Source organism: Loxodonta africana, chromosome 18 (genome assembly GCF_030014295.1).
Source record: "Loxodonta africana isolate mLoxAfr1 chromosome 18, mLoxAfr1.hap2, whole genome shotgun sequence".
In the NCBI taxonomy this organism is placed as follows: domain Eukaryota; kingdom Metazoa; phylum Chordata; class Mammalia; order Proboscidea; family Elephantidae; genus Loxodonta; species Loxodonta africana.
This window is the reverse complement of record NC_087359.1, coordinates 51,860,548-51,886,386: the sequence shown is the minus strand read 5'-3', so window position 1 is coordinate 51,886,386 and position 25,839 is coordinate 51,860,548. Positions and strand designations below refer to the sequence as shown.

Here is a 25,839-nt window from a genome sequence, read left to right as displayed (position 1 = left end):
AGCATCACTTTTCCCTTTAGCCTTCTTTCCTTTGGGGAAGTGACCCTCCCACATTTCATATAGTTCTGGATGAGCTGGCAATCACAGAACTCCATCCCCTACCCCCAAATAAGCTATTGCAAGCAGATCTTAATGAAATCTGAACCTAAAGTAAGACATACAGGACAAAAGGGAACTGAAATTCAGTCATTCACTAGTCAAAGAATTTGGTCCATGACTTCTAGCTGTTGAGATCCCCAGACCGGCCCAATGGTTCAGCTCTTCTCTCAATCCTCTATCTTCCCAATAAACCTTTAATTTGAATGAGTACATTTACTAGAAACCAAGGAATCCTAATACAAAATTCATTTATTCAGTCATCTACTCTATCAATAAGTATGTTCAATGCATAAAAAGTACCTTCTTTGAAGGGAGAAACGAAAGCACATTTTACCCTAGATGACTCAATGACTCCAACATGCCTCTTCTACATTCAGCTTTTGAGCTATCTCTTTTCTGGTACTTTTCACATTCTATTTTGTGTGGCAATTAACTCCTGGATGCGTATTCTTTCCACTTCTGGATTAAATGAAATCATGGACAACATCCAATGTAAATTTGTATGACTTAAAGTACCAAGCACCATGTCAAGCACATAGAAGAAACCCAATAAATGCATAAGGAATGGACAAATGTTGGTTCTACAATAGGTTAACCTGTGTCTTTTGACCCCCAGGAGTGACTTTCTTTTAAATTGTGCTTTAAGTCAAAGTTTACAATTCAAGTCAGTTTCTCATACAAAAAATTACACACACTTTGTTATATGACACTAGTTGCTCACCCTACAATGTGACAGCACACTCCTTTTCACCACTCTATTTCCTGTGTCCATTCAACCAGCTCCTGTTCCTCTCTGCCTTCTCATCTCGCCTCCAGACAGGAGCTGCCCACAGTCTCATGTGCCTAGTTGAGCTCCTCACCAGTATTATTTTATGTCTTATACTCCAGTCTAATCTGTGAAGAGTTGGCTTTGAGAATGGTTTTAGTTTCGGGCAAACAGAGAGTCCAGGGGCCATGTCCTCTGGGGTCCCTCCAGTCTCAGTCAGACCATTAAGTCTGGTCTTTTTACCAGAATTTGAGGTCTGCATCCCACATTTCTTCTGCTCCATCAGGGATGGAGTGACTTCTTTTACTCTGTTATTTTTAGGATGGGGAATTAATTCATCTTCAAGTGTAGGCAACACTCAGATAACATAGCTGTCAATTAACTTTTCTTTTTGGGGGTTAGGGGGTTCTCCTTCAGCTGTAGTCCTAGGAAAAGTTGGTCTTTGAAGAAAAATGAGTTTAGCAAAGGGTATTATGCACTCAGTAATAAAATAATAGCCAACATTTATTGAGCTTTCCCCAAGTCTCTGGGTGGTATAAATGGTTAACATGCTTGTCTGCTAATTGAAAGGTTAGAGGTTCCAGTCCACACAGAGGTGCCTCGGAAGAAAGGCCTGGAGACCTGCTACCAAAAGATCAGCCACTGAAAATCCTGTGTAGCACAGTTCTACTCTGGCACACATGGGGGTGCTGTGAGTTCAGAATGATTCTACCGAAAATGGATTTAACTGCGTAGCACAGTGGTTAAGGATGTGGCTGCTAACCAAAAGGTCGGCAGTTCGAATCCACCAGCCACTCCTAGGAAAGCCTACTGGGCAGTTCTACTCTGTCCTGTAGGGTCGCTATGAGTCCGAATGAACTCGACAGCAACAGGTTTTTTTTTTTTACTGCTGAATGTGGATTATCTCTTTGAATCCTCACAACCCTACAGCATGTTCCTTTTTCAAAAGAGGAGTAGTGCCTGAAAGATTGTTACTTACACAGTGTCTTTACAGGTAGTGATCTCGGTGTCATTTCAGCTGTGCTTACCAGAAATGGTCAAGTAAAGGATGTGTAGAACAACACACTCTGATAAGCCATCGGCTGTCAGCACTCTCTCTGTCATATGCACAGTACTGCAATAAGCAAAGTCTTTTTGTTACCTCTCCTTTCTCACGAGACCACATTTCTGACACTAACATCCCTGAGAGAATGGGTGCCAAATTTATCGTTTGCCAAATTCAAAGAAGTTACTGCGAGGAGGAAGAACAGAAGGTACTGTGAGGCACAGGATTCAGGTGGTCAGAGTAAAGGCACAAGCTTTGAAGTTTTGCAAACAAGGATTCAAATCCTAGCTTGGTTCCTTCTTAGTTGTATCACCTTGCACTAGTCATTTTACCTGAGCCTCAGTTCTCTTCAGCTCTAAAATGGAGCAAAAATACCGACCTTGGAAGACCTACGTGAAGACTCAATGTGGTAATGTCGGCCAAGAGCATGACACACAGCTGGGATTACTGTTACGCACCCCACTGTTAAGACCAGACAACTGCGACTGGGGCACTACGGTGCCGCCCACTGGGCGGGACGCGACCCAAACGCGCGGGGCGGGGCCGGGGTCAAGCTCCGCCCCACGTCGCCCTCCCCCACAGCGTGGCGTGGCCCTGCGCCGCCCGCGCCCCCGCTGCGTCTCTCTCGGCACCAGGGTCCCCAGCCCGCTCATCTTCCCCCTACTTCCCTAGTTGTCCCCGCTTCCCCGTCGTCCCGCCAGGGAGACTGGCGCCCTGCCGCCTGTCCTCCCTGCGGAGCCTCGCGCCTCACCTCGCCGCGTCCCCCTCCTCCGCGCCGCAGAGTCGCAGGCCGTGCGCGTGCCCGTCGGCTTGCGTGCTCGCTCCTGGGCTGTGCAGGCGTGAGCGCGCTGCGCGCCCGCCGCCGCCTCCTTCGGGGCCACAGCCCCCTCCTCTGCTTTCCCCGGCCTTGTGGCCCCCGCCAGGTGCCGCGCCACTGCCACCGCCGGCTCTGCTCCCTTGCCGGCCCGCGCCGCCGCTCTTCAGACTTTTGAATCTGACCAGTAATCATTAATTCCCGTGTAGCGCTTTGCCTGTCGCCAGAGGCTCCCCGTGCGTGGTGCCATTTGAGCCTCCTCACAGCGCAGCGAGGTGGACCGGACCGGTACTGCTTTGATTTTGTTTTTAACATTCCTACCCTAGCGCACTCCCCATCCTCCGCCCTGCTGTACAGCAGAGGAAACAGGCTAAAGGGACTGGGCCCAAGGACGGCGAGGAGTGGCCACCTCTCAAGTCTGGGCGTTGGAGCGCCGCTCGTGGATTAACCAGACTGATTGAAGGGGTGAACGGGGCACGTTTTATTCAGATGCGGCTGGAACGTCGAAATTGCCTTCTTTTGAAAGAATCATCCCGTTTTGGGGCTTCAGAGACCCAAATTGAGGCCCAATGATGAGAGGATGTGGTGGTCCACTCTGATGTCAGTCTTGAGGGCTAGGTATGTCCCACCATCTCTTATTACTACTGATAATAATTATCTTAATAGCCACCATTTGTCGAGTACTTGTTGCATGCCAGACATTGTACAAACAGGTTACACGCATGGTCTCATTTAATCGTCAAAGACAACCTTAGGAGGTAGGCACTATTATTACCTCATCTTCCAGGTAAGGAAATTTAGGCTCCAAGTATATAAATAACTGCTAGGAAGTGTTGGGGAAGGGGATTCAAATCTTGGTTTATTTTAAGTATTGTACTGTTTTATCAATTTTCAAGTCTGTCTTTCAGAAATTTGCCTGACCTCTTTTAGAATTCACTTACACTTTCTGCCTGCGCTACCTCTTTATTGGTTGTTTAGTATCTAGGTAATACAAGTTTATGGTAAAAAAAATCAGAAAATTCACATTAGCGCAAATGATGTAAAAATCAGCTTCCACCACCACCAATAAACAGCTAATATTTTGGTATACTGCCTTTCAGACATTTTTCTACATAGCATGTCAATAATTATAGGGTAGTTTTAAATCTGATACATTCTGAAAATCTACTTATTCATTCATTCAGCAAATATTTAATGAGGAGGCCCTGTCCTAGATGCTGGGAATTCAACAGTGAACAAAACTAAGTCCTTGCCTCATGAGCTCATAGTGGGGAAGATTGACAATAAGCGATATATATTCTGTATTGCCAAATAATAGATAATGCCAGGTAATGTGAATGAGCATGATTTGAGGATGCTCTTTTAGGTAGAGTAGATAGGGAAGGCCTCTTAGTGGAGGGGCACATAAGCAGAAATCTAATCATTGAGTGAGAGATGGAGCTATGTGGATGTTTGGAGGGAAACTATTCTACGAGAAGAGAAGCAGCAGGTGCAGTGGCCCTGAGATGGGGACTTGCTTGGCCTGTTAGAGAAGCAGCAAGGAGACCAGTGTGCCTGGAGCACAGCAAATTAAGAAAAAGAAGGTAGAAGACACAGCCAGGAGCCAAATCATGTATCATTTGCTAAGCCATTGTTAGATTTAGAATTTTATTGGGATGTGATAGAATGCCGTAGCAGGGTTGAGAGCAAAGGAGTGATCAGATTTGTTTGAAAAGGATCAGTCTGGCAGCTGTGTGTGGAGAACAGACAGTAAATGCATTAAAATCACCCTGTACAGCATAAGCTGTCCTTTTTTACCCAGCAGTTGTCTCGCAGATAGTTCATCAGTGAAGCCAGTTCACCTACAGGTTTGCAACCACTCCTACCTTCCCCACAAATTGGAAATAGGGTCAAATACTTAGGGAATATCATCGTGCCTTTCTCACCTAAACTGAAACTTTTTTGAGACTGACTAGGGCATATATCCAAATCTGGAAGTCAAGATTGTCAACAAACTGAAGATGAGTCATCAGTGTTGTGCTACTGTAGAATAAAAACAGCCCCACATAGTACTGAGATCTGTTCATTAAAAATGTAGCATTCAAGCTACTGGAAATTACCCTTCTTAACTGGATGGTAGGCCTTCATTAGAATTCTAAGCCCCAATTTGATCAGTGTGCTTAAGAAAGATGTGTAGAAATTAAAATGTACAATAGGAGGAATAACATTGATTTAAGGCATTATTTTTCTGGGTTTTTGCCTTAAGTTTTGGGGTGGATGATAGTATTTATGAGATGGGAGAGACCAGCAGAAGGAAAAACAGATTTAGAAAAGAAATGAAAAGTTCTGTTTTAGATCAGTGTTTTTCAATCTGAATGAAAATAACAAATATATGAGTCTAGAGCTCAGTGGAGAGTTCAGGGCTAAAATTGTATAATTGTATTAGAATTGTTTCTTTGGATGTGTGTCTTCCTTAGACAGAGCTTTTTGAGGACAGGAACTGTGTCTTTTCTTCTTTGTAACTTCAGTGCCCAGAAGTGTGTCCTCAGCGAATATTTGTGAAATGAGCAAGTGAAGGCAGAGGAATGGATGAAGTCACTCAGGCAAAGTGTATAAGGTAAAAAGAGAATATAAGCACTCCATGCTTTCACTGGAGGTCAAGCACCATGACATAGCTTACAAGTAGAATGACCATAGTCATGATTTGCTCAGGACAATCCTGGTTGACGCGTGTTGTCCCTACGTGACGACTACTATCACTCCCTTTCACTCTGTAAAGTGGCTCAGTTTGTACAATAAATTATGTGGTCATTCTTTGTAGAAGACCCTTCAGAGTCTAGCTTCATCCTATTTCTTTATCATCACTGCCCTGTCTTACACTCCATTCTCCAGGCAGATGGAAGTATCCGATTCTGCCTTTTGAACATGTTACCTCCAAGCTTCATTTGCCAAGGTGACTCTTACCTCCATTTAGACGTCGCTTCCTCAGGAAAACCTTTCCTAACTCCCCCTGTCCCCCACCCCACAAGTCTGAGGTAAGTAGCCTCTTACGTGCCTCCAGTGCTCCCTGTAATATGTCAAAGCAGAGATGACTAACTGCCTGTTTCCTTGTTCGTTAAACTGTAAGTCTCATGAGGAGCAGGATTGAATTTCATTCACCAGTGTATCCCCAGGGCCTAACATGTGGTATTGGAGATGCACCAAAGATGTATTTTGGCCAAATGCTTGACTCAGTATTAAAACCAGTATTCAGCAGAAGCTGAATATTACCACGATAAAGTGAACTTCTGGGATATAAGAATAAATCTGAGATACTGTCAAAAATTTTTGAATTGTTTTTTATGATTACGTTTAAAATTCTAATACCATATTTTAATAGCTTGCCATTATGAGCAGTTACAATTATTCCTTGCTTGCCATTATGAGCAGTTACAATTATTCCTTAGCACTGTCACTACATTGTAGTTGTGGTCACTACTGTGTATTTGCAATATGAAACATACCCACTTTCAAATTAAATTGTTGAAGAAGCAAGATATTTTTTGGCTGGGTATGCCAGCATAGGATACTGGTAATGATGATGTTACTACCAACTTACTCGACTTTCTTTCCTTTCCAAGGATAAGGTCCTAGTCAACTCCTTGACTTGAAAATTTGATCCATTACGATTAGTGTGATCAGTTTCACCAAAGCAATCCCACAAACTAAAGCTTCGTACATTGCTTACACTGCTTTCTGAATTTTTTCGGAAGCAGGCTTAATATTGCTGTAGATTGTTGCCTTCACTAGCATTTTTATTTCAGTTATTTCTGGTTTTTTTTGTGTGCAATTACTGCATCACAGTTGAGAAAAATGGTAAAGCTCTTTCAGGAGATTTTTCACACCAACTTACATCAAAGATGGTTTACCTATATTTAAAGCGAATATTCAGATTTAACAGTAAATTTGAATAGTATGCCTTCATCATCTTAAAACATTGCTATGCTGATTAGATGTGGTGGTAACCACATGCTCATATGATTGTTGATTATGCACAAGTTCAGAGATCCCAGAAATGACACCAGAGCAGGCATTTTGGCTCTTCCATCTTTCTAAAAGCCAAAACTCAATAACAGATTTTAGGCATATACCAAGGCCAGAACCAAACTTTGGTTCATCTCTACGGCAGTAAATAATCATTAAATGCATAAATTCTAACATTCTGTAACTTGGAAGATAACGTTGAGGCTCTAATTGATCTTTTTTTTTTTTTTTTTTAAGTGTTAACATTTTGAAGTGCCTGTCTTAGAAATGTATATAATTTTGAGTTGTGTCTTTGCTTTTAGGTGGTTAAAAAATTAATGTTTGTAACGTGTTTAGATTGGTGCCTGGCACGTGGTAAGCAACATATAAGTATTTATTTAAAAGATGATTGCCACCATTTCCTTATCTATAAAATCTGTACCTACCTTAGAGAGTCGTTGTTAGGCACAGAGTAAACACTCAATAAATGTTAACTGTTAGTAGTAAGAAGAGCCCTGGGAGTATAGTGGTTAAAGCACTCGGCTGCTAACTAGTAGGTCAGTGATACAAACTCACTAGCCGCTCCGTGGGAGAAAGATGTGACAGTCTGCTTCTGTAAAGATTTACAACCTCGGGAGCCCTGTGGGACAGTTTTTCCTTGTCCTATAGGATCTCTATGAGTTGAAATCAACTTGATGGCAGTGTGTTTTGGTTTTTATCATTATTATTAATAGTAGTATTTATGATTGAGGCATTGGTGGTTCAATGGTAGAATTCTTGCAGATTTGATTCCCTGCCAGTGTCAGTGGAGACTTGCATGTTGCTATGATGCTAAAAAATTTCAGTGGAGCTTCCAGACTAAGACAGACTAGGAAGAGAGGCCTGGCGATTACTTCTGAAAATCAGCCAACGAATACCCTGTGGATCACAATGGATGGCGCAGGACTGGGCAGTGTTTCATTTTATTGTGCATGCGGTTGCCGTGAGTCAGGGGCCAACTCGACATCATTTATGATTGTGGTGGTTGTTGTCAGTTGCCGTTGAGTCAGTTGTGATCAATGGCAACCCCATGTGTGCTCCATAAGGTTTTCAAGCCTGTGACCTATCTGAAGCAGATGGTCAGGTCTGTCTTCCCAGGATTCTCTGGGTGGGTTCGAATCACCAACCTTTCAGCTGATAATTGAGCACTTAACCATTCGTGCCACCCAGGGACTTCCTATTTATGATTACTTCAAAAAGTTAAATATTTTGTCAGTCTGTCTATCAGTCTATGCTTTGGCACTATGCTCAAATCTGATATTTCTGTGGAGCCATCACAGACATACACTTTAGGAGAGAAAACAAGCAATTAAACAAGAAATAAAGATATATAACATTATGAGTTATAAGTGAGTGTAGGCAACTGTGAGAACATAAAGGAACTTAACCTACTGTAGAGGGATCAGCACCTGAAATTTGACCAGGAATACTACTCCCTGTCATAACTTTGTTTCTAAGGGAAATGGGATCAGTTTTATTACTTATTTTTAGAAAAGCTTTTTTAAATTCCGGATTATAAAAGTAGTACAAGTAAATTGTTGAACACGGACGATCCAAAAAAAAAAGGACAAAGAATGAAAAATCATCAATAATTCTACAGCCCTGTGAAAAGCTAGTGTCACCCTTTTGCTGTACTTTCTTTCTAGTACTTCATATCTTTTTAATTATAATTAGAGGTAAGATCTACTTCATGACAAGCTGTGCAGGAACACAATGTGGCAAACACGTGTTCTGTGGTTTTCAGTAAACTTTCATTCAACAATTTTATTAAGCACCAGGAAGGGATATTAAATTAACTATATATATATATATGTATATATATACACCCAACTTTCCAGTTATTCCTTTGATTTCTTCCATTTAGATTATGAAAGTCTTACATCTCTGTAAACGAAGTGTTCTTTTGTGCATGGGGTTGCTATGAGTTGGAACTGACTTGACAGCACCTAACAACAAAGGAATATGGAAAAATTCCTTCTGTCTCCCTGGCAGTACAGTGGTAAAGAGCTCAGCTGCCAGGCAAAAGGTCGGCAGTTTGAATCCACCATACTCCTTGGAAACCCTAGGGGGACAGTTCTGCTCTGTCCTGTAAGGTCGTCGAGTTAGAATCAACTCTACAGCAATGGGTTTGGGTTTGGGTTTTTTTTTTTTTTTTTTGTCTTCTTTAAGCTAGAAATCGACATTAATAATATCCAAGATAATTCCATTTGGACCAGTATTTTTGAAAATTGACCTTATCACACATTCTCTAAGCCCTTTCCTTCTTAACTGAGAAACTGACTTTTTAACTAGAAACCCAACAAGGAAAATTGTGTCTTATTGTCAAACTCTGTTACATGGCTAATATTGACTGAAACCAAAATATCCCAACATTTCCTGCTCAGCCGCTGAAGCTGCTGTAGTTAAAATCAGAAGTGCAGTTTCTGAGCCTCCCTCTCTATGGAAATGATTCTCTATTATTTCTTGTTATCTACTATGTCTTGGGTTTTAGGACTATGTCAAAGACTTTATAAACTTTATGTCATTTCATCTCTATTTTTGCCAAAACTGAGGTGGCCCTCTGTGGTTTGGTTTAAAAATGGATAAAAACAGAAAGTACAAAAGTCTAACTATGCCTTCTAGAGATCTAAGATTTTACTCTTAGATGTACCCAGGCAGTATAAATTAGCCAGAGATTTGGGTCCTGGAACAGAGCCCTTTCCCAACTGTAGGGCCTTCTCAAGGCAAGGTGTTTTCCTATGACACACTCAGTGGAGAGAACTGCACCTCTCAAAAGCCTGAGGCTCAGGGCTGTAGGGTTTAGCTCTCACCTCTTTGAGTTCACACACTCAATTATTTTCACAGAAGCCTTGGCTCACAAGTGGTCTAGTTGAGAGCTAGCCTCTCTGGCCTCTGCTGCTGCCTCTTGCATTCAGGAGCAGTGTTCCTTTCCCATGCTGTCTCCTGTCTTTCCCTTTTTGTGGCCACCCTAGTCAAAGCAGTTACAGAATCAATCCTTTTCCCTCCAGAAGGTTCCAAGAGTCCTTATATAACTTGATCTACCTCTCCAGTGGCCAGCCTGCATAGGAAGGGTTGAAGCACCTTCTGCTACTCTACTTAAAAATGAAAGGTCTACAGGTAACCATTTCTCAAGCACTGGGGTCTGCCTCTCACTATTTAAAACTAAAGCAGGTATCAGAGTTTTCATAATCCCATGGCCATTAAACAGAGTTCTAGGAATTCAGCCCTTTGTTGCCTATCTTTTCTGCTTCTTCCTTCCCCATTGACTTCTTTCTGATCTGCAGAAAGTACAGGATACTTCTCATGAGTCACCAGGCTTTGGGTAGAATCTAAAAATTAGGTGAACTAGAAATGTTGCTGAGTAGCTTCCCTTTTTGAAAATTTTTATTGTGCTCTAAGTGAAAATGTACAAATCAAGTCAGTCTCTCATACAAAAAATTTGTATACACCTTGCTATATACTCCTAGTTGCTCTGCCCCCGATAAGACAGCACACTCCTTCCCTCCACTCTTTATTTTTGTGTCCATTCAGCCAGCTTCTGACCCCCTCTGCCCTCCCATCTCCCCTCTAGACAGGAGCTGTCCACATAGTCTCATGTGTCTCCTTGATCCAAGAAGCTCACTCCTCGCCAGTACCATTTTCTACCCCATAGTCCAGTTCAGTCTCTGTTTGAAGAGTTGGCTTTGGGAATGGTTCCTATCCTGGGCTAACAGAAGGTCTGGGGACCATGACCTCCGGGGTCCCTCTAGCCTCAGTCAGACCATTAAGTCTGGTCTTTTTATGAGAATTTGAGGTCTGCAGCCCGCTGCTGTCCTCCCTCAGGGGTTCTCTGTTGTGTTCCCTGTCAGGGCAGTCACTGGGTGTAGCTGGGCACTAACTAGTTCTTCTGGTCTTAGGGTGATGTAGTCTCAGATTTATGTGGCCTTTTCTGTCTCTTGGGCACATAATTACCTTGAGTCTTCGGTGTTCTTCATTCTCCTTTGCTCCAGACGGGTTGAAACCAATTGATGCATCCTGGATGGCCGCTTGCTAGTGTTAAGATCCCAGATGTGAGTGGCTTCTCTTTATTATAAAATTTTAAGATGCCATCTAGGCAGCCTAGCTGCATATTTTTCAGCCTGATACAGGGCCTCCACCTTTTGTGTATCAAAACAGGTTCCTAAAGTATTTTGCATCATTCAGTGACAGGCAGTCTGTACTCTTTTGTAACAAATAAGTGCCCAATAAATGCTTGAAATATGATTGATAAGGAACCTGGCACAGTTTAATATAACTGAAAAAGCATGGCCTTTGAAACCTTCCTGAATTTAAATCCTGCCTTCACCTCTTACCACCTTCAGGAATTAGGCAAGTTACTATCCTTCTGTGCATTTTTTCTCCTCATTCATAAAATGAAAATAAAGATACTTAATTCATAAGCGTTTTTTAAGGCTATCATGAGGTGTGTATATATAGTACCTAGTTCATAGTGGGGGGCAAGCAAATTATAATTGTAACTTTAACTGTAGAGTTGTGCCACAAATAACCCTGGACTTGTATAGAAGTTGCGCTGAGATAGGTTGACTAGTGCTCAGCATTAGAATTTTCTTCATTATTTGAACAAGAACTCTATCTACAAGTCCTGCAGGTTTACGGAGCACCAGGCAATTAAACAGAATTTCCTTTGCTGTCCACTTCTTCAGCATCTTCCTCACTACAGAAAACTAAGGAAAGTGTAAATTATCTCACAGGTTACAGGGTAAATGCTTAGTTGCAATCTGGGATGGATAATCTAGCCTTGCCTCAAATGGAAAACAAACTCAGGAGCTGTGTTCCACAGTGAACAGACTTTCGAGTTATGAGCAATTAACACCACAGACTGTTCCTTAGAGTATAGAGTTAGTACTTTACTATTGTAATCAAGTAAAATTTACAAGGGTAATCTGACATATATGTAATGGTATATGTAATTGTTATTGTGCTGCCTGATAACTAGGTCTTAAATGTTAAGCTGTTTACATAAATGAGTATAATTGGTTATTTTTACATAGCCAAACACATTTTTCAGTTTTTGTCTGCTCGCTTTATTAATTTTCTGGTATCCGTAACTATGCCAAGGACAACAGTTTTCTCTGAAACCCTTTACTATTTAATCATGCACTCACACACAAAAAACACCCTTCCGAATAACACAGCAGGGTTCTTGTCCCAACTTGGTACTAAAAATAGCTACTGTGTTCAAGGCTCTCCTTATGTATTCTCTCATTTTAGTCCCTAAAAAAATCTTTAAGGGAAGTGTTGTTACTCCCATTTTACTGATGCAGAAACTGATGCTCAGTGTAAGTAGGCAGCATAATAGAGATTCTGACTCTTAGCCCCAAACCCTAACCACTGCTTTATACAACCTCAGGAGGGAATGGATCACAGCCGAGACATTTAAAGTTACTTTAGAAGATAGAATGGCTCCAGAGAAGTACAGGATATATATTAGTGCATTCAAAGAGAGAACGAGTCAGTCTTAAAGAGGGAAGGGTTAGTAGATAATGGAAGAGTTAGACCTTATTGAAGCCAACTTTCTTGGTGCCCATTTGAGGAATAGATTCTTGGCCAATGAATTTCAAGTATTACTGCCCCTTATAGACTATTACATTGTAGAGAAAGTTAATCAGCCTGATGCCGTTGAATATTTGGATTTTGAAACTAATTCCTTATTCTGATTCCTTACAAAAGAATCAGTATGGGGTTAAACCAATGTTTCTCTTTTTTAATTATTTCCCCCAAGGAGCCCTTTTAGACTTTCTTTTTTTTCTAGTTGCCACCCTCCATGAAATTTTAATACCACAGATATGCTACATATCTCTTTCTGTGCTTTGTGTATATCTGTATACATAAAAGAGTAAGTTTGTTTTTTTTTGCCCCCCCAGAATAAGATTTTTATTCTTCCCTGTTGAGAATAAATAATGCAGCTTTCCATGTAGGCTGACCTTCAGGCTCAGGATATGCTAGTTATGCAAGGGTAATATTTCTGTACATATGACAGTTATATTTCTCATTGGAAATTAATAAATTGTCATTCTAATCTTCTGTATGAGCTTGGTTAGTGCGAATCTGCTCCTGAATAATGGGGCCGTTCTCTACATGTGGAAAATTTGGGTTTCTAAGGCTGTGAAACAGCTTGAAACTTCTAGAGTGTTCTTGTATGTCATTCCTTCATTCATTCAACAAGTATTTATTGAGCCCTACTATGGATCAAGGACGGTGCCAGGTACTAGTAATTCAAAGAGTAATAAAACAGTATGTGCCCTCAGGAAGAAGATTACTGTCCAGTTGGAGAGAGAGATGTGTACAAAAATAATGCCAACAGAAGATAACACTTACAGTAACAGAGATGTGCTGGGTACACTGAGGGCTCCAAGAAGGGATTAGTTAATTCTAGCAAGAATTAGGAGGTAGGTATCTGGAAAGTGGTGAATTACATCTTTATTTTTTAGACCAGAAGTTTTATTTCTTTTTATTTTATTATTTTTAACAATATTTTATTGTGTTTTTGGTGAAAATTCACAAAAGCGTTAGGTTCCCATTTGACGGTTTCCCGACGAATTGCTCAATCACATTAGTTACATTTTCCACATTGTGTCAGTATTCACTTTGTGGTCTGGTTGTTCCATTTCCATATTCCAGTTTTCCTGCCCCCCTTATCTTTTCATCTTTGCTTTGGATTAAATATTGACTTTTTAGACTACTACAAATTTTTTTTTAGTAGAACATCAATCTCATGGGTAATATCCTTTACTTTTTGTGTTACTTTGCTTTTCAGCTAAAACGTGATTTCAGGGGATAGTTTTGGTTCTAGATTTAAAGAGCACTTTGGGGTAACAGTCTCAGGGAGTTCTCTGGTCTCAGATGGTCCAGTTAGTCTGAGTTTTTTTTTAAGAATTAGAGTTTTGAGCTGCGTTTTTATCCCATTCTGACCAAGATCATCTGTTGTGTCCCCAGTCAGATTGGTCAGTGGTGGTAGTGGAGCACCATCTAGTTCTTCTGGTCTCGGGGTAGTTGAGGTCATGGCTCGTGTAGGCTATCAACCTTGTAGACTTATTTCTTCTCTGTGACTTTGGTTACCTTCTTACTGTTTTGCTCCAGACATACAGAGACCAATAGTTGTATCTTAGATGTGAGTTAAGTCTTGGAGAATAACGAGAAGGAAATTCCAAGCAAAAAAAGCAAATTATGTAAAGCCCCAGAAGCATGAAATAGCATGGCCAGTTAGGTCGATGTGACTAGAGTGTAGAGAGCAAGAAAGAGGAGTTCTCTGTATATGAAGTTGCACAGGCAGACAAAGGTCTGACCATGAAGGGCTTTGTACATTGCTCCAAAGGCCATTGGGAGCCAGTGAAGCGTTTTGAGTTAGGGACTGGTGTTATCACTAATCTGGGTTTTAGAACTATCTGGTAGTGGTGTTGCCTGAAAGTGACAAAAAGAAAGGGCAGGAGTTGCAGCATGATGATGAGGGCTTGAACTAATGTAGTTGGAATGAGGATGGGGAAGAAGAAATGGGTTTAAGGTGTTTAAGAAGTAATAATTATTTATGGGGAGAAAAGTGAATAAAGTGGTAGAATTAAAGATGATTCCCAAATGTCCAGCTTGGTTGACTGGGTGAATGACGGTGCTACTCACCAAGAGAAGTAACAGAGCAAAGAGCAGACATGAAGGGAAAAAAAGCAGGCTTTGTTTCTGATATGTTGAGTTTGAGGTGCAATGGTGCAACAGTTAAGTGCTCGGCTGCTAACCGAAAGGTTAGCAGTTCCAACCCACCCAGTTGCTCCATGGGAGAAAGACCTGGCAATCTGCTTCCGTAAGGATTATGGCCTAGAAAATCATATCGGGCAGTTCTGTTCTGTTCTATATGGTCACTATGACTCAAAAAAAATTTAATGGCATCCACCACCAACAACAAAATAGGATATATAGATGATGTTCACTAGGCAGATTCAAAATCCAAGGAAGAGGTCTAGGCCAGAGATATAGATTAGGGAATCGGCAGCAGATTGATAGGAATTTTGAAGCCATAGGAGACATTGAAATTGCCTAAGGTGATTGAATGGGGAAAAAAATGGTGAAGAATAGAAAGTTGGACAACAACAACAGGTGAGACACAGGAAAAGCCCGCAGTCCAGAAAGGGAGAAGTAGATTTAAGAAAGAGAAGCAGCAGTAAAGACTGGGAGGAGAAAGTTGTAGAGCCTGATTAAGACTCTTTAGGACTCTGTCTTAGTCTGAGTTCTCTAGAGTAGCAAAAGCAACGAAACGTATATAGCTGTATAGAGAGACATTTACTTCAAGGAAATGGCTCATTCAGTTGTGGAGGTTGCCAAGTCCCTTATCCATGGGCAGATAACAGGCAGATGACCTCTGCTGGCTCATGTGGTTGCAGGAGCTGAGGAACCCAAAACCTGCAGGTCAGGCAATAGGCTGTAGGCCTCTGTTGACTCATGGGGTTGCAGGTGTTGACAAATCCACAATTTGCAGGTCAGAAGGCAGGCTGGAGACCTCTGCTAGCTCGCGGGGTTGTGGGGCTTGACAAATCCAAAATCTGTAGATCAGGTCACAGGCTGGAAGTCCCTGTTGGCTTACTTCCCAGGAATCAGGATCAGATGCCAAGAAGGTTGCAGGATCAGAAAGAGAGCAAACTTTCTCATAACATTCATTTTTATCGTGGATGCAGGCCATGCCCCCAAGGAAACTCATCATCCAACTGATTGGCTGCTCAAATCAGATCACAAAATGGGAGGTGATACATAGTGTCTGCCAAGCCCCTGAGAATTCTAGCCTAGCCAAGTTGATACATAATATTAACCATCACAAGCCCTAAGTAACTAAAAATACTATGGTGGTTCCCATGTGATTCAAAATAAAAATATTATAAGCTGTAAGACAGATGAAAGAGAAATCCAACAAAATTCCAGTTTTTCCAATGATGACCTATTTGATTATTTTAAAATTACTCATTAATATATATGTGTATGTATGTGTGTGTATACGTATATATGTGTGTATATATATACACATATATATATTTCCCCTTCATAATTTTGATGCCTATGTTTTGTTAGTGCCCTAAGTACATGTTTCCTCACTTACTCAGTAATCTAGCACATCAGGGAAAATGGATTAGGCAACAGTGCCAAATACTATAGAGAAATCAAAGATAAAGATTAAAAACTGTTCACTGGAAAAAATTGTACCAGCATATGGGCAAGACAGGTATACTAATGGGATAGAATAGAAAGTCCAGAAAAAAAACAAAATACATATAGGAACTTAATATATGATAAAGGCAGGTTATTCAATAAATTGTGTGGACAGTTGGATAACTATCTGGGAGAAAAAAATAAACTTCAATCAATACCCTATACCAGGATAAACTACAAATGAATTAAATACTTAACATAGAAAAAATGAAAACCATAAAAGTACTAGAAGAAAATGAGAGAATTCCTTTATAATCTTGGAGTGGGAAGGCAAAATTCTCTACTATGACTCGAAATACAGAAGGCATAGCGCAGAGGTTAATGCTTTGGCTACATGAAACTCAAACATTTCTGCAGGGCAAAAGAATACCTTAAACAATGTCAAAACATAGATGGCAAAATGGAAGAATATTACAAAGGGCTAATCCTCCTAATATAAACAGCTCTTAGAAAATAGATAAGAAAGATCAACCACTCAAGAGAAACATTAATGAAAGATAGGTTTGGTTAAGGGCGTAGGGATTTTGAGGTCAACTACTGCTATGGATTGAATTGTGTCCCCCCAAAGTGTGTGTCAACTTGGCTAGGCCAAGATTCCCAGCATTACGTGATTGTCCGCTATTTTGTCATATAATGTGATTTTCCTGTGTGTTGTAAGTCGTACCTCTATGATCTTAATGAGGCAGGATTAGAGGCAGTTATGTTAATAAGGCAGGCCTCAATCTATAAGATTATCTTCTGTCTTAAATCAGTCTCTGTTGAGATATAAAAGAGAGAAGCAAGCAGAGAGACAGAAGGACCTCATAGCGCCAAGAAACAAGAGCCAGGAAAATACTGCATCCTTTAGACCCTGGGGTCCCAGCTCTGAGAAGATCCTTAACAGGAGAAGGTTGGTGACGAGGACCTTCCCCCAGATCCAACAGAGAGAAAGCCTTCCCCTGGAGCTAGCACCCTGATTTTGAACTTCTAACCTCCTAGACTATGAGAGAATAAATTTCTGTTAAGGTCATCCACTTGTGGTATTTCTGTTATAGCAGCACTAGATACCTAAGACAGAATTTGGTACCAGGAGTGGGGTGCTGTTCTAACAGGTACCTAAAATGTGGAAGCAGTTTTAAAACTGTGAATGGATAGAGGCTGAAAGAATTTTAAAGTTCCTAATAGTAAAAGCCTCGATTTCCTTAAAGACACTTTTGGTGGAATTATCCACATCAAAGACAGTTCTGGTGAGAACTCAGAAGGAAGTGAGGAGAGCTGTTACACTGGAGATGGCACAGACAATGAGAAGCACAGCATAGAAACTGCAGCAGCAGAACCAGGAGACCATGCGACACAGCATGGAGCCAACCCATGGAGCTAGAAAGCTGCGTGCCTTACTGCTGAAGTTTGCTGGTGGAGTGGGGTGCCTCCAGGTACTTATCAAGAGCTTTGAAGCCAGGAAGCAGAAGCTGAAGAGCCAAGGAAAACGGGAAGCAGAGCTGCCTCATTCTTAAAGGGTAGGGCCACGACCTCAGGGGTCTCAAGGGATGGAGTCACCACTCAAATGGACTAGGAGAATGGGGCCACCCAAGCATGAGGGAGAAGAGTTGCCATTCCAGTAGGGCCTGGAAGGTGGAGCTGAAGCCCAGGGCCAAGGTTCTTCCATGCAGAATCCAGAGAGTATGGCCAGTACCTAGAGTCTGGAGGGCAGGGCCGTCGTCTGAATGGTCTCAGAGAACAGTGGATTATTTTCAAGCCTTGAGGGCTAATGTAGTGTGTTCTGCTGACTTGCCTGATGCCTGTTATCCCTTCTTTTCCTCCAATTTCTTCCATTTGTAATGGAAATGTCTAGCTTGTGCCTGTCCCACTGTTCTACTTTGGAAGCAGATAACTTGTATTCTAGATTTCACAGATGAAGAGGAATTTTTGGATTTTGGACTTGGAGTTGATTTAAGATTTTTGGTATGATATGATGGGGTGAATGTGTTTTACATATGGCAAGAATGTGAATTTTTGGGAGCCAAAGGGTGGAATGTTGTGGATTGAATTATGTCCCCCCAAAATGTGTGTCAGCTTGGCTAGGCCATGATTCTCACATGATGTGATTGTCCACCATTTTGTCATCTAATGTGATTTTTCCTATGCTTTGCAAATCTTACCTCTATGATGTTTTTTTTTTTTATGATGTTAATAGGCAGGATTAGAGGCAGTTATGTTAATGAGGCAGGCCTCAATCTGCAAGATTAGGTTTTGTCTTAAGTCAATCTCTTTTAAGATATAAAAGAAGCAAGCAGAGAGATGGGGACCTTATACCACCAAGAAACAAGAGCCAGGAGAACAGCACATCCTTTGGACCCAGGGTCCCTGTGCTGAGAAGCTCCTAGACCAGGGGAAGATTGATGACAAAGAGCTTTCCCCAGAGCCAACAGAGAAAGCCTTCCCCTGGAGCTGGCACTCTAATTTCGGACTTCTGGCCTCTTAGACTGTGAGAGAATAAATTTGTTTGTTAAGGCCATCCACTTGTGGTATTTCTGTTATACCAGCACTAGGTAACTAAGACAATTGCCTATGTTGGAATCCTAGCTCTGTCACTTATTAGCTCTGTGACTTTGGACAAACCTCTAAGCTTTAATTCCCTCTTCTGTAAAACACAGATAATCATTGTAGCTGCTTCAAGGGTTAAATGAGGTGGAAGGCAGGTAGAGCAACCTGGTGATCCACAGTAAAGAAAGGAAGGGCACAGAGAAGATGAGTTCTAAATTTTTGTTACCTGGGAACCTAGAAGCAAAGAGAATCAGGTAAGAGGACCAACCCAACTGTGACTCTTCATTAAGGTCAGTTATTTACTAAGTCTCTACCAGTACCTGTGGCTATCCTAGACCTGGGGATACAATGTAAGTAAAACAGACATGATTCCTGCTCTCAGTGTAGTTTAGCTCTATAAGAGAGACAGGTGTCAAAACACAGAAATACATAGTTGCAAACAGATGAATACCATAAAGAACATTTACATTTTAAAAGGATATAACAGGGAAATCTGAAGGAATTGAGGAGGTCAAAGAGGGCTCCACTGATGAAGTGGCTATTGAGCCAAAATCTGAATGATGATTAGGAGTTAAATAGGCAAACAGTAGTGAAGGAAGAGGAAAGCAGGATGAAGGAGTGAACACGGTGCTTCAGGCAGAGAACAGCATAGGCCCTGAGAGAAGAAAGAAGGAAGCTAATCCAGTGTGGTCGAAGCTAGCATAAAGGGAAGAGTAGGGGAAGATGAAATTGGAGAGCGAAATAGGGACCAGGTTATTCAGGGCCTTGGCAGTCTTGTTAAGGATCTTGGATATTAGCGGTGAGAAGTCACTGAATAGTTTTTAGTAAAAGAGTAAACAGATCATTTTGAAAAACTCAGTCTGGCTTCAGTGTGGAGAATTGTGAACAGACTAAAAGGAGGCAAGAGTGGATGTGGGGAAAGGCTATTGCAGTAGTTCAGGCCAATAACATGTTCCCCAAATCTACTTGTTTTTCTAACATTAGCAGAAGACAAAGCCTTTTATCCCTGTATAGTAAATGTGTGTCACATTTTACCTATTTTTTTAACCTCTAATTAGAGAGAAAAGGCTTAAAATTAATTTCCCAGGAAGAATGAGCATATTGAAGTGAAGGGTTTCACTTAAAGCGTAGATATGAGAATCCAGTTTTTTTCTGTCTGGAGAGGAGGAAAGGAGTTAGAGAGGTAAAAAGGGGCAGGTACCACTGAGGACACCAGAGATGCCAAAGACAGACTCTCCTAACTGCAGTGTGGCTCTTGCACACTGTCTGCTTTGCCAAAGTTTATTTTTACTGCCCTTAGTCAAATACAAATATTGGACAAAGTTACTTTATGGCTTACCCTGGAGAGCTCAGTGATTTTGAGCAAAAAATAGGCCCAGGAATTTAGCTAATACACAGGTTGCAATTCTTTTACACCCTATAGAGTCATTGCAGGTACCTAAGAAAACAATTATCTAAATAAATCATTCTGAAACTGAATCTGTGCATTCCTTAGGTGTTTAATTTCAGAAAAAGAGAGTGACAGATGCTAGTAGTTTTTTGTTGTTGTTGCTGTTGTGCTTTAAGTGAAAGTTTACAAATCAAGTCAGTTCCTCATACAAAAACTTATACACACCTTGCTATGTAACCCTAGATGCTCTCCCCCTAATGTGATAGCACACTCCTCCTCCCCACCCTGTGTTATGTTTACTTTGTGTCTTTGGTATTCTTCATTCCCCTCTGCTCCAGGTGGGTTGAGACCAATCGATGCATCTTAGATGGCTGCTGCTGACTTGCACAGTGCCTGTTATCACTTCTTTTCCCCCAGTTTCTCCCATTTGTAATAGAAATATCTAGCTTGTGCCTGTTCCACCATTGTACTTTGGAAGCGGATAACTTGTATTCTAGATTTCACAAATACAGAGGAATTTTTGGATTTTGGACTTGGAGTTGATTTAAGACCTTAGGTATGATATGATGGGGTGAATATGTTTTACATGTGGCAAGGACATGAATTTAAGGGAGGGCCAAAGGGTAGAATGTTGTGGATTGAATTGTGTCCCCCGTAAATATGTCAACTTGGCTAGGCCATGATTCCCAGTATTGTGTGATTTTCCCCCCTCTATTTTTTTTTTATCATGAAGTGAAGCAGGTATTAGAGGCAGTTATGTTAATGACGCAGGACTCAATCTACAAAATGAGGTTGTGTCTTAAGCCAATGTCTTTTGAAATATAAGAGAGCAGAGAGACAGGGAGATCTCATACTACCAAGAAACAAGAACCAGGAGAATAGGGCATCCTTTGGATCCGGGGTCACTGTGCTGAGAAGATTGATGACAAGGACCTTCCTCCAGAGTCAACAGAGAGAGAAAGCCTTCCCTTGGAGCTGGTGCCCTGAATTCAGACTTCTAACCTCCTAAATAAATACCTGTGGTATTTCTGTTACAGCAGCACTAGATAACCAAGACAACCCTCAACCCCGCTATTAAGCAGAAAAAGACACATAACAGCAATAATGAAATACTTCTTCACAGCCATCAGATTGGCAAAATTTTTTAATTCTGAGATTTCCAAGTTAGGGAAGATGTGGAATAATGGACTTCTCTTTACTGCTGGTGGGACTGTATATTAGTACAACCACTTTGGAGAGCTGTATGCGGTCTTGTAAAGTTGAAAATGTATATATCCTATGTCCCATGAATTCTATCTTTTGTCATTCTCCTGGACATAGATATGTCCAAGAATATTCATCATGTAAGAAATAAACTACTATCCGATACTACCATATGTATAATGTTCTGTTCTTCTATAAGGCAGTCAGGACTTTATCCCCATAGCCTGCACTGTTTAGTCTTTAGAAGTACATTAGGGAACAGTACTGGCCTGAATGAATTCTTGGACAATTTTCTGAATATCATCTCATTCTGTGAGACCATGACGCCATGTTCCTAAATATATCCTTCTCCATCCTATTTTAAGTTTTAAAAAACAGGGCTTAAAATAGAACAGGATGTATCTGTTGTTCAAGATTTTCTTGTTTGGGGCAATGATATAGCCTTCATATCTGTTTCTTGGCATAGGTGAGTAATGCTAACTCATCTATACCAAGAAATTTGGAAGACAGCTATTTGGCCAACTGACTGGAAGAGGTCCCTATTTGCGCCCATTTCAAAGAAAGGCGATCCAATAGGATGTGAAAATTATTGAACAATATCATTAATATCATACACAAGTAAAACTTTGCTGAAAATAATTCAAAAACGGTTGCAGAAATACATCAACAGGAAACTACCAGAAATTCAAGCCAGATTCAGAAGAGGATGTGGAATGAGGGATATCACTGCTGATGTCAGATGGATTTTAGCTGAAACAGAGAATACCAGAAAGATGTTTGCCTGTGTTTTATTGACTGTGACTATTGGACATGTTATCAGAAGGGATAAGTCCCTGAAGAAGGACGTCATGTTTGGTAAAGTGCACCACCAGGGCTCCTGGTAAAGTAGAGGGTCAGTGAAAAAGAGGAAGACCCTTAAGGAGATGGAATGACACAGTGGCTGCAACAGTGGATTCAAATATAGCAACGATTGTGAGGATCGCGCAGGACCAGGCAGTGTTTTGTTCTGTTGTACATGGGGTCACTATGATTCAGAACTGACTCGAAAGCACGTAACAACAAATCTGTTATGATTTAAATACCTGTTTTACATTTACTCATGTATGTCCACTTCCTATTTCAGTGGAGCCTCTGGGTGGTGCAAACAGTTGATGTGGTCAGCTGATAGCCGGTAGGTTGAAGGTGTGAGTCCACTAGAGGCACCTCAGAAGGAAAGGCCTGGCGATCTACTTCTAAAAAGTCAGCCATGGAAAACCCTGTGGAACACAGTTCTACTTTGACACACATGGGATTGCCATGAGTTGGAATCAACTCAACAGCAAACTGCTGGTGGTGGTTGTGGTGGTATTTTTTTCTGAGGTTGCAGCTAGTAACTTCAGCCACGGGGTAGTGCAAATTCACAAAAGTCCTCTGTAAGTTTCTAAATTGTAGCCCAAGGCACTCTTGTTGTTACCCAGCACCAAGTAAAAACTTGGTGATATGGGAGGTTAGGTAGAAGAAAGGGCTCTTTGGACCTGAAGTTTTAGTATAGACATGGATCCAAGCTCCTCAGGAATGCAGTTTGAGTATTAGATGACTGGTAAGCTCAGGTCACTGAATAAGGAAAAGCAAAAGAAGGAAAGGAAAAAGGAAAGTGTTGGAATAAGGCCAGGGAAGAGAAAGATGAAGAAAAAAAGAAATACTAGAAAAAAGAATATAGCCTTAGAGAGATTTTTGCATGTTACCAACGATATAGGATGGCCCCTCATTAGTTTGTGGCCCGTGGTAACCAATAGCAGCTTTGATGTAAAAATAAACTTTACTTCATTCTCTTCTAGGAAGTCAGTTAGCCACCTCAACTATCCATTTGGTAGTATGACATTATCCACAAATTTTTTGAGTATCTACTATTGTGTGGTGCTTTGTTGGATACAAAGGAATATTGAGGTATGTAGTTAATAGACATTACAGGCTTCAAGCAGAAGAACCAGGGAGTATACATAAAAAAGATAGTAACAGCCCAAAACAACATTAAGGCCATTGTGTGAACTCAGGAAATGGAATCATTCTGGTAACTGGGAGAGGGAGATGGTCATTAACTGGTATTTTAAGCATGCAAGCAGGAGTAGAGGATCAGAATGTGAAAAGAGGAGGGCTCACAGGACTGTCAGCCTGTCCAAGGTTTAAAAAAAAAAAAAAAGTATTTCTGGTCCCTAGTTGTAAGTACACATAGTAACTCTTCCTTGGAAAATAACTAGGCCTGGACAGGAACGTAAGGAAAGTGCTCTAGGTCAGGATCTGCTGAGTAGAAAAGAGGGTCCAAAGAGAGAAGAGGTTGGGGAGAGAGAAAAAGAATATTTAGGGCTAGAACCATCCTTAAACCCATCTCTGGTTGTTCATCCCTTGCATTAGCTAGGCACACAGTGAAGGAGGGATGCTAATGGCCCGCTGAAGGCCTGGAAGGCTTTTCAGAGATCCAGAGAGTCCTAGGTCACTTCCAATTTTGAGATCATGGGTACATCTAAAAAATGAGGAAATGGCAATACACTTATAAAATTGTATATTTTAAATGTTTATATTTAACAGAGTAGTGCTCTCAACACACATACAAATATAACTACTTACTGAATTTTATTCAGCAATAGCATCAGAAGTTTAAACTGTAAGTTTTGTGACTGTACCTTCTTTGCTCTAAGCACCTACCTACCTTAGTAATCTTTGGGTCTGTCAAACAGTGTTGGGATAAGTTGGACCTTTAAAAAAAGGTGGAATGACTTCCAGTCCCCTCTAAAACTTGAAAATAAAGACAATTTAATAATTGCGGTAACTAGAAATATGGTAATAATATGTTAGCAAAAAAGGGGGACAGGTTTGAAATGGTATGAAGAATATAATGTTATTTGTGTAACGTGTATCTTTTTATGGATATGTGTACAGCCATGCACCTCATAAGGTCCATTCAGGCAATGTCTCACCGCATATAAGTCCGCCTTTGACAGGGTGCAGTCTTACCACTTTTCTTTCGCTCTGTTAGTGGAAAATATTTGAGTTTTCCTTCTCTGACAGGTTTCCACCTTACAGTTTTTGACTTTTGCAGGTTTTACTGTACACATATCCATAAAAAGTTACATGTAACACAAATAACATTATACTCCTCATCTTTTTATATATGTAAATATATATATACACAGTAAAACCTGTGAAGGCCGGAAACTGTATAAGGTGAAAATCTGTCAGAGAAGGAAAACTCAAATATTTTCCGTTAATACAGCGATACAAAAGTGGTAAGACTGCACCCTGTCAAAGGCGAAAAACTTGCAAGACCTGGAGAAACAAGGCAGTCCCATTGAGTTCTGGCTTTCACAGGGTCCACTGTATTTATAATGTCTGTAAAGTGTTAATAGTGATTCCTCTCTGGGAGGAGGGATTAGGTATAATTTTTATCTTATTCTTTATACTAAACGTTTTTATGATGAGAATGTACTTTAATAATCAGAAAAGTATAGTGTGGTAACTTATTGAGAAAGAATTTGCAATAGAAACCTTGCTGACTAGTCACTTTCCAGAGGAACACTTGGCACTTCCCCATAGAAAAACGATGTTTCCGCAGAAGTAGTGTTTTGTCTAGCTGTGTCTATAACTTATAATAATGACGGAGGGAGAATTGTGTACTGCTGTGAAGTGATCTGCAGATTAAAGTCCACGTCCTAAAATTTCCATGGGAATTCTCCCTTCCTTCCCTTTGTGCCGTTTCACCCATCTCTTAGTTTTCAAAGATCTCCACTGATAAGGGAATATGGGATTCAAAATGGTTAACTGATTAAGTAATCAGAAATTCCTCAGAAGGAGGTTGCTTTGTCAGGGGAAGGAAATTGTCCCCAAAATAAAATAGACAGTTTTGATTCTGTCAGTACATCCTATAAGGAAAGTCAGGACAAATATTATCCAAACTAAACTCCTGTGAAGAGTTGATGAGTGTAGACTTTGCCACAGGTTTCATCTCCAGGGAAACTTCATGTTTCTAGATTTTGTGGTGGATGAGGCTGGGAGGGGTGGAGATGAATGTAGGCATTAGTCCTGCTTAGACCAAGAGCTTCAAAGCATATATTTTCCCTAGTGGTCCTGGAAGGGAACAAACTTCTTTTTTTTTCTTTCATTTCATAGGTGATCAAACTGAGCCACCAATGGCAGGATAAACTTGAGGCAGTGTTGTCAATCAGTGGCAGGGCGCAAACATATACTCGTCTACCCAAATGCCAGCCTTAGTGTTCTGTCCTCTCAATCTAATGTATTTCATGGGATGCTCTATGGAAATTTAGGATACCTAGAGGATCTCTGGAAACCCTAGTGGCATAGTGGTTAAGTGCTGTGGCTTCTAACCAAAGGGTCGGCAGTTTGAATCCGCCAGGCGCTCCTTGGAAACTCTGTGGGGCAGTTCTACTCTGTCCTATAGGGTCACTATGAGTCGGAATTAACTTGACAGCAATGGGTTTGGGTTTGGGTTTTGGTGTAGAGGATCTCTAGGGCTTCCTTGAAAACCATCATCATCCGTAGTTTGCGTCTGTTTTGTCTTAGAAGGCTCAGCTTGAATATTAAATCAGGGTTTAGGGCATTTTCCCCTGTTGATACAGTTTTGAGAATCACTTTTTTGGACTACGCTTAAAGAAAGAAGGATACAAGTTGTGTATGATTTTCACTGGAGAACTAAGAAAATAGAACCATTTAGAAACAGGCACCAAACACCAAACCTGTTGCCTTCAAGTCAATTCCAACTC

General features: G+C 40.9%; 2 protein-coding genes across 10 annotated transcripts in view; one reads left to right on the top strand and one right to left on the bottom strand.

Annotated features, from left to right (window-relative positions):
* TADA2A (transcriptional adaptor 2A) overlaps nucleotides 1-2,714 on the bottom strand; it is a 48,004-nt gene extending 45,290 nt beyond the window's left edge. The window contains exon 1 of one of the 5 annotated variants that reach the window (XM_064271381.1): nucleotides 2,662-2,714. The gene's annotated coding sequence lies outside the window, so the exon portion shown is untranslated. The other 4 variants (XM_064271380.1, XM_023553498.2, XM_023553495.2 and 1 more) reach the window with 4 other exon arrangements.
* An 81-nt stretch (nucleotides 2,715-2,795) lies between these two features.
* ACACA (acetyl-CoA carboxylase alpha) overlaps nucleotides 2,796-25,839 on the top strand; it is a 318,748-nt gene continuing 295,704 nt past the window's right edge. For 3 of the 5 annotated variants that reach the window (XM_064271370.1, XM_064271368.1, XM_064271377.1), the window contains exon 1: nucleotides 2,796-3,342. In XM_064271370.1, the coding sequence (XP_064127440.1) occupies nucleotides 3,305-3,342 (38 nt within the window). In that variant the 5' untranslated portion in view covers nucleotides 2,796-3,304. Of the gene's footprint in view, nucleotides 3,343-3,373; nucleotides 5,321-25,839 lie in introns of those variants that run through there. The other 2 variants (XM_064271369.1, XM_064271372.1) reach the window with 2 other exon arrangements.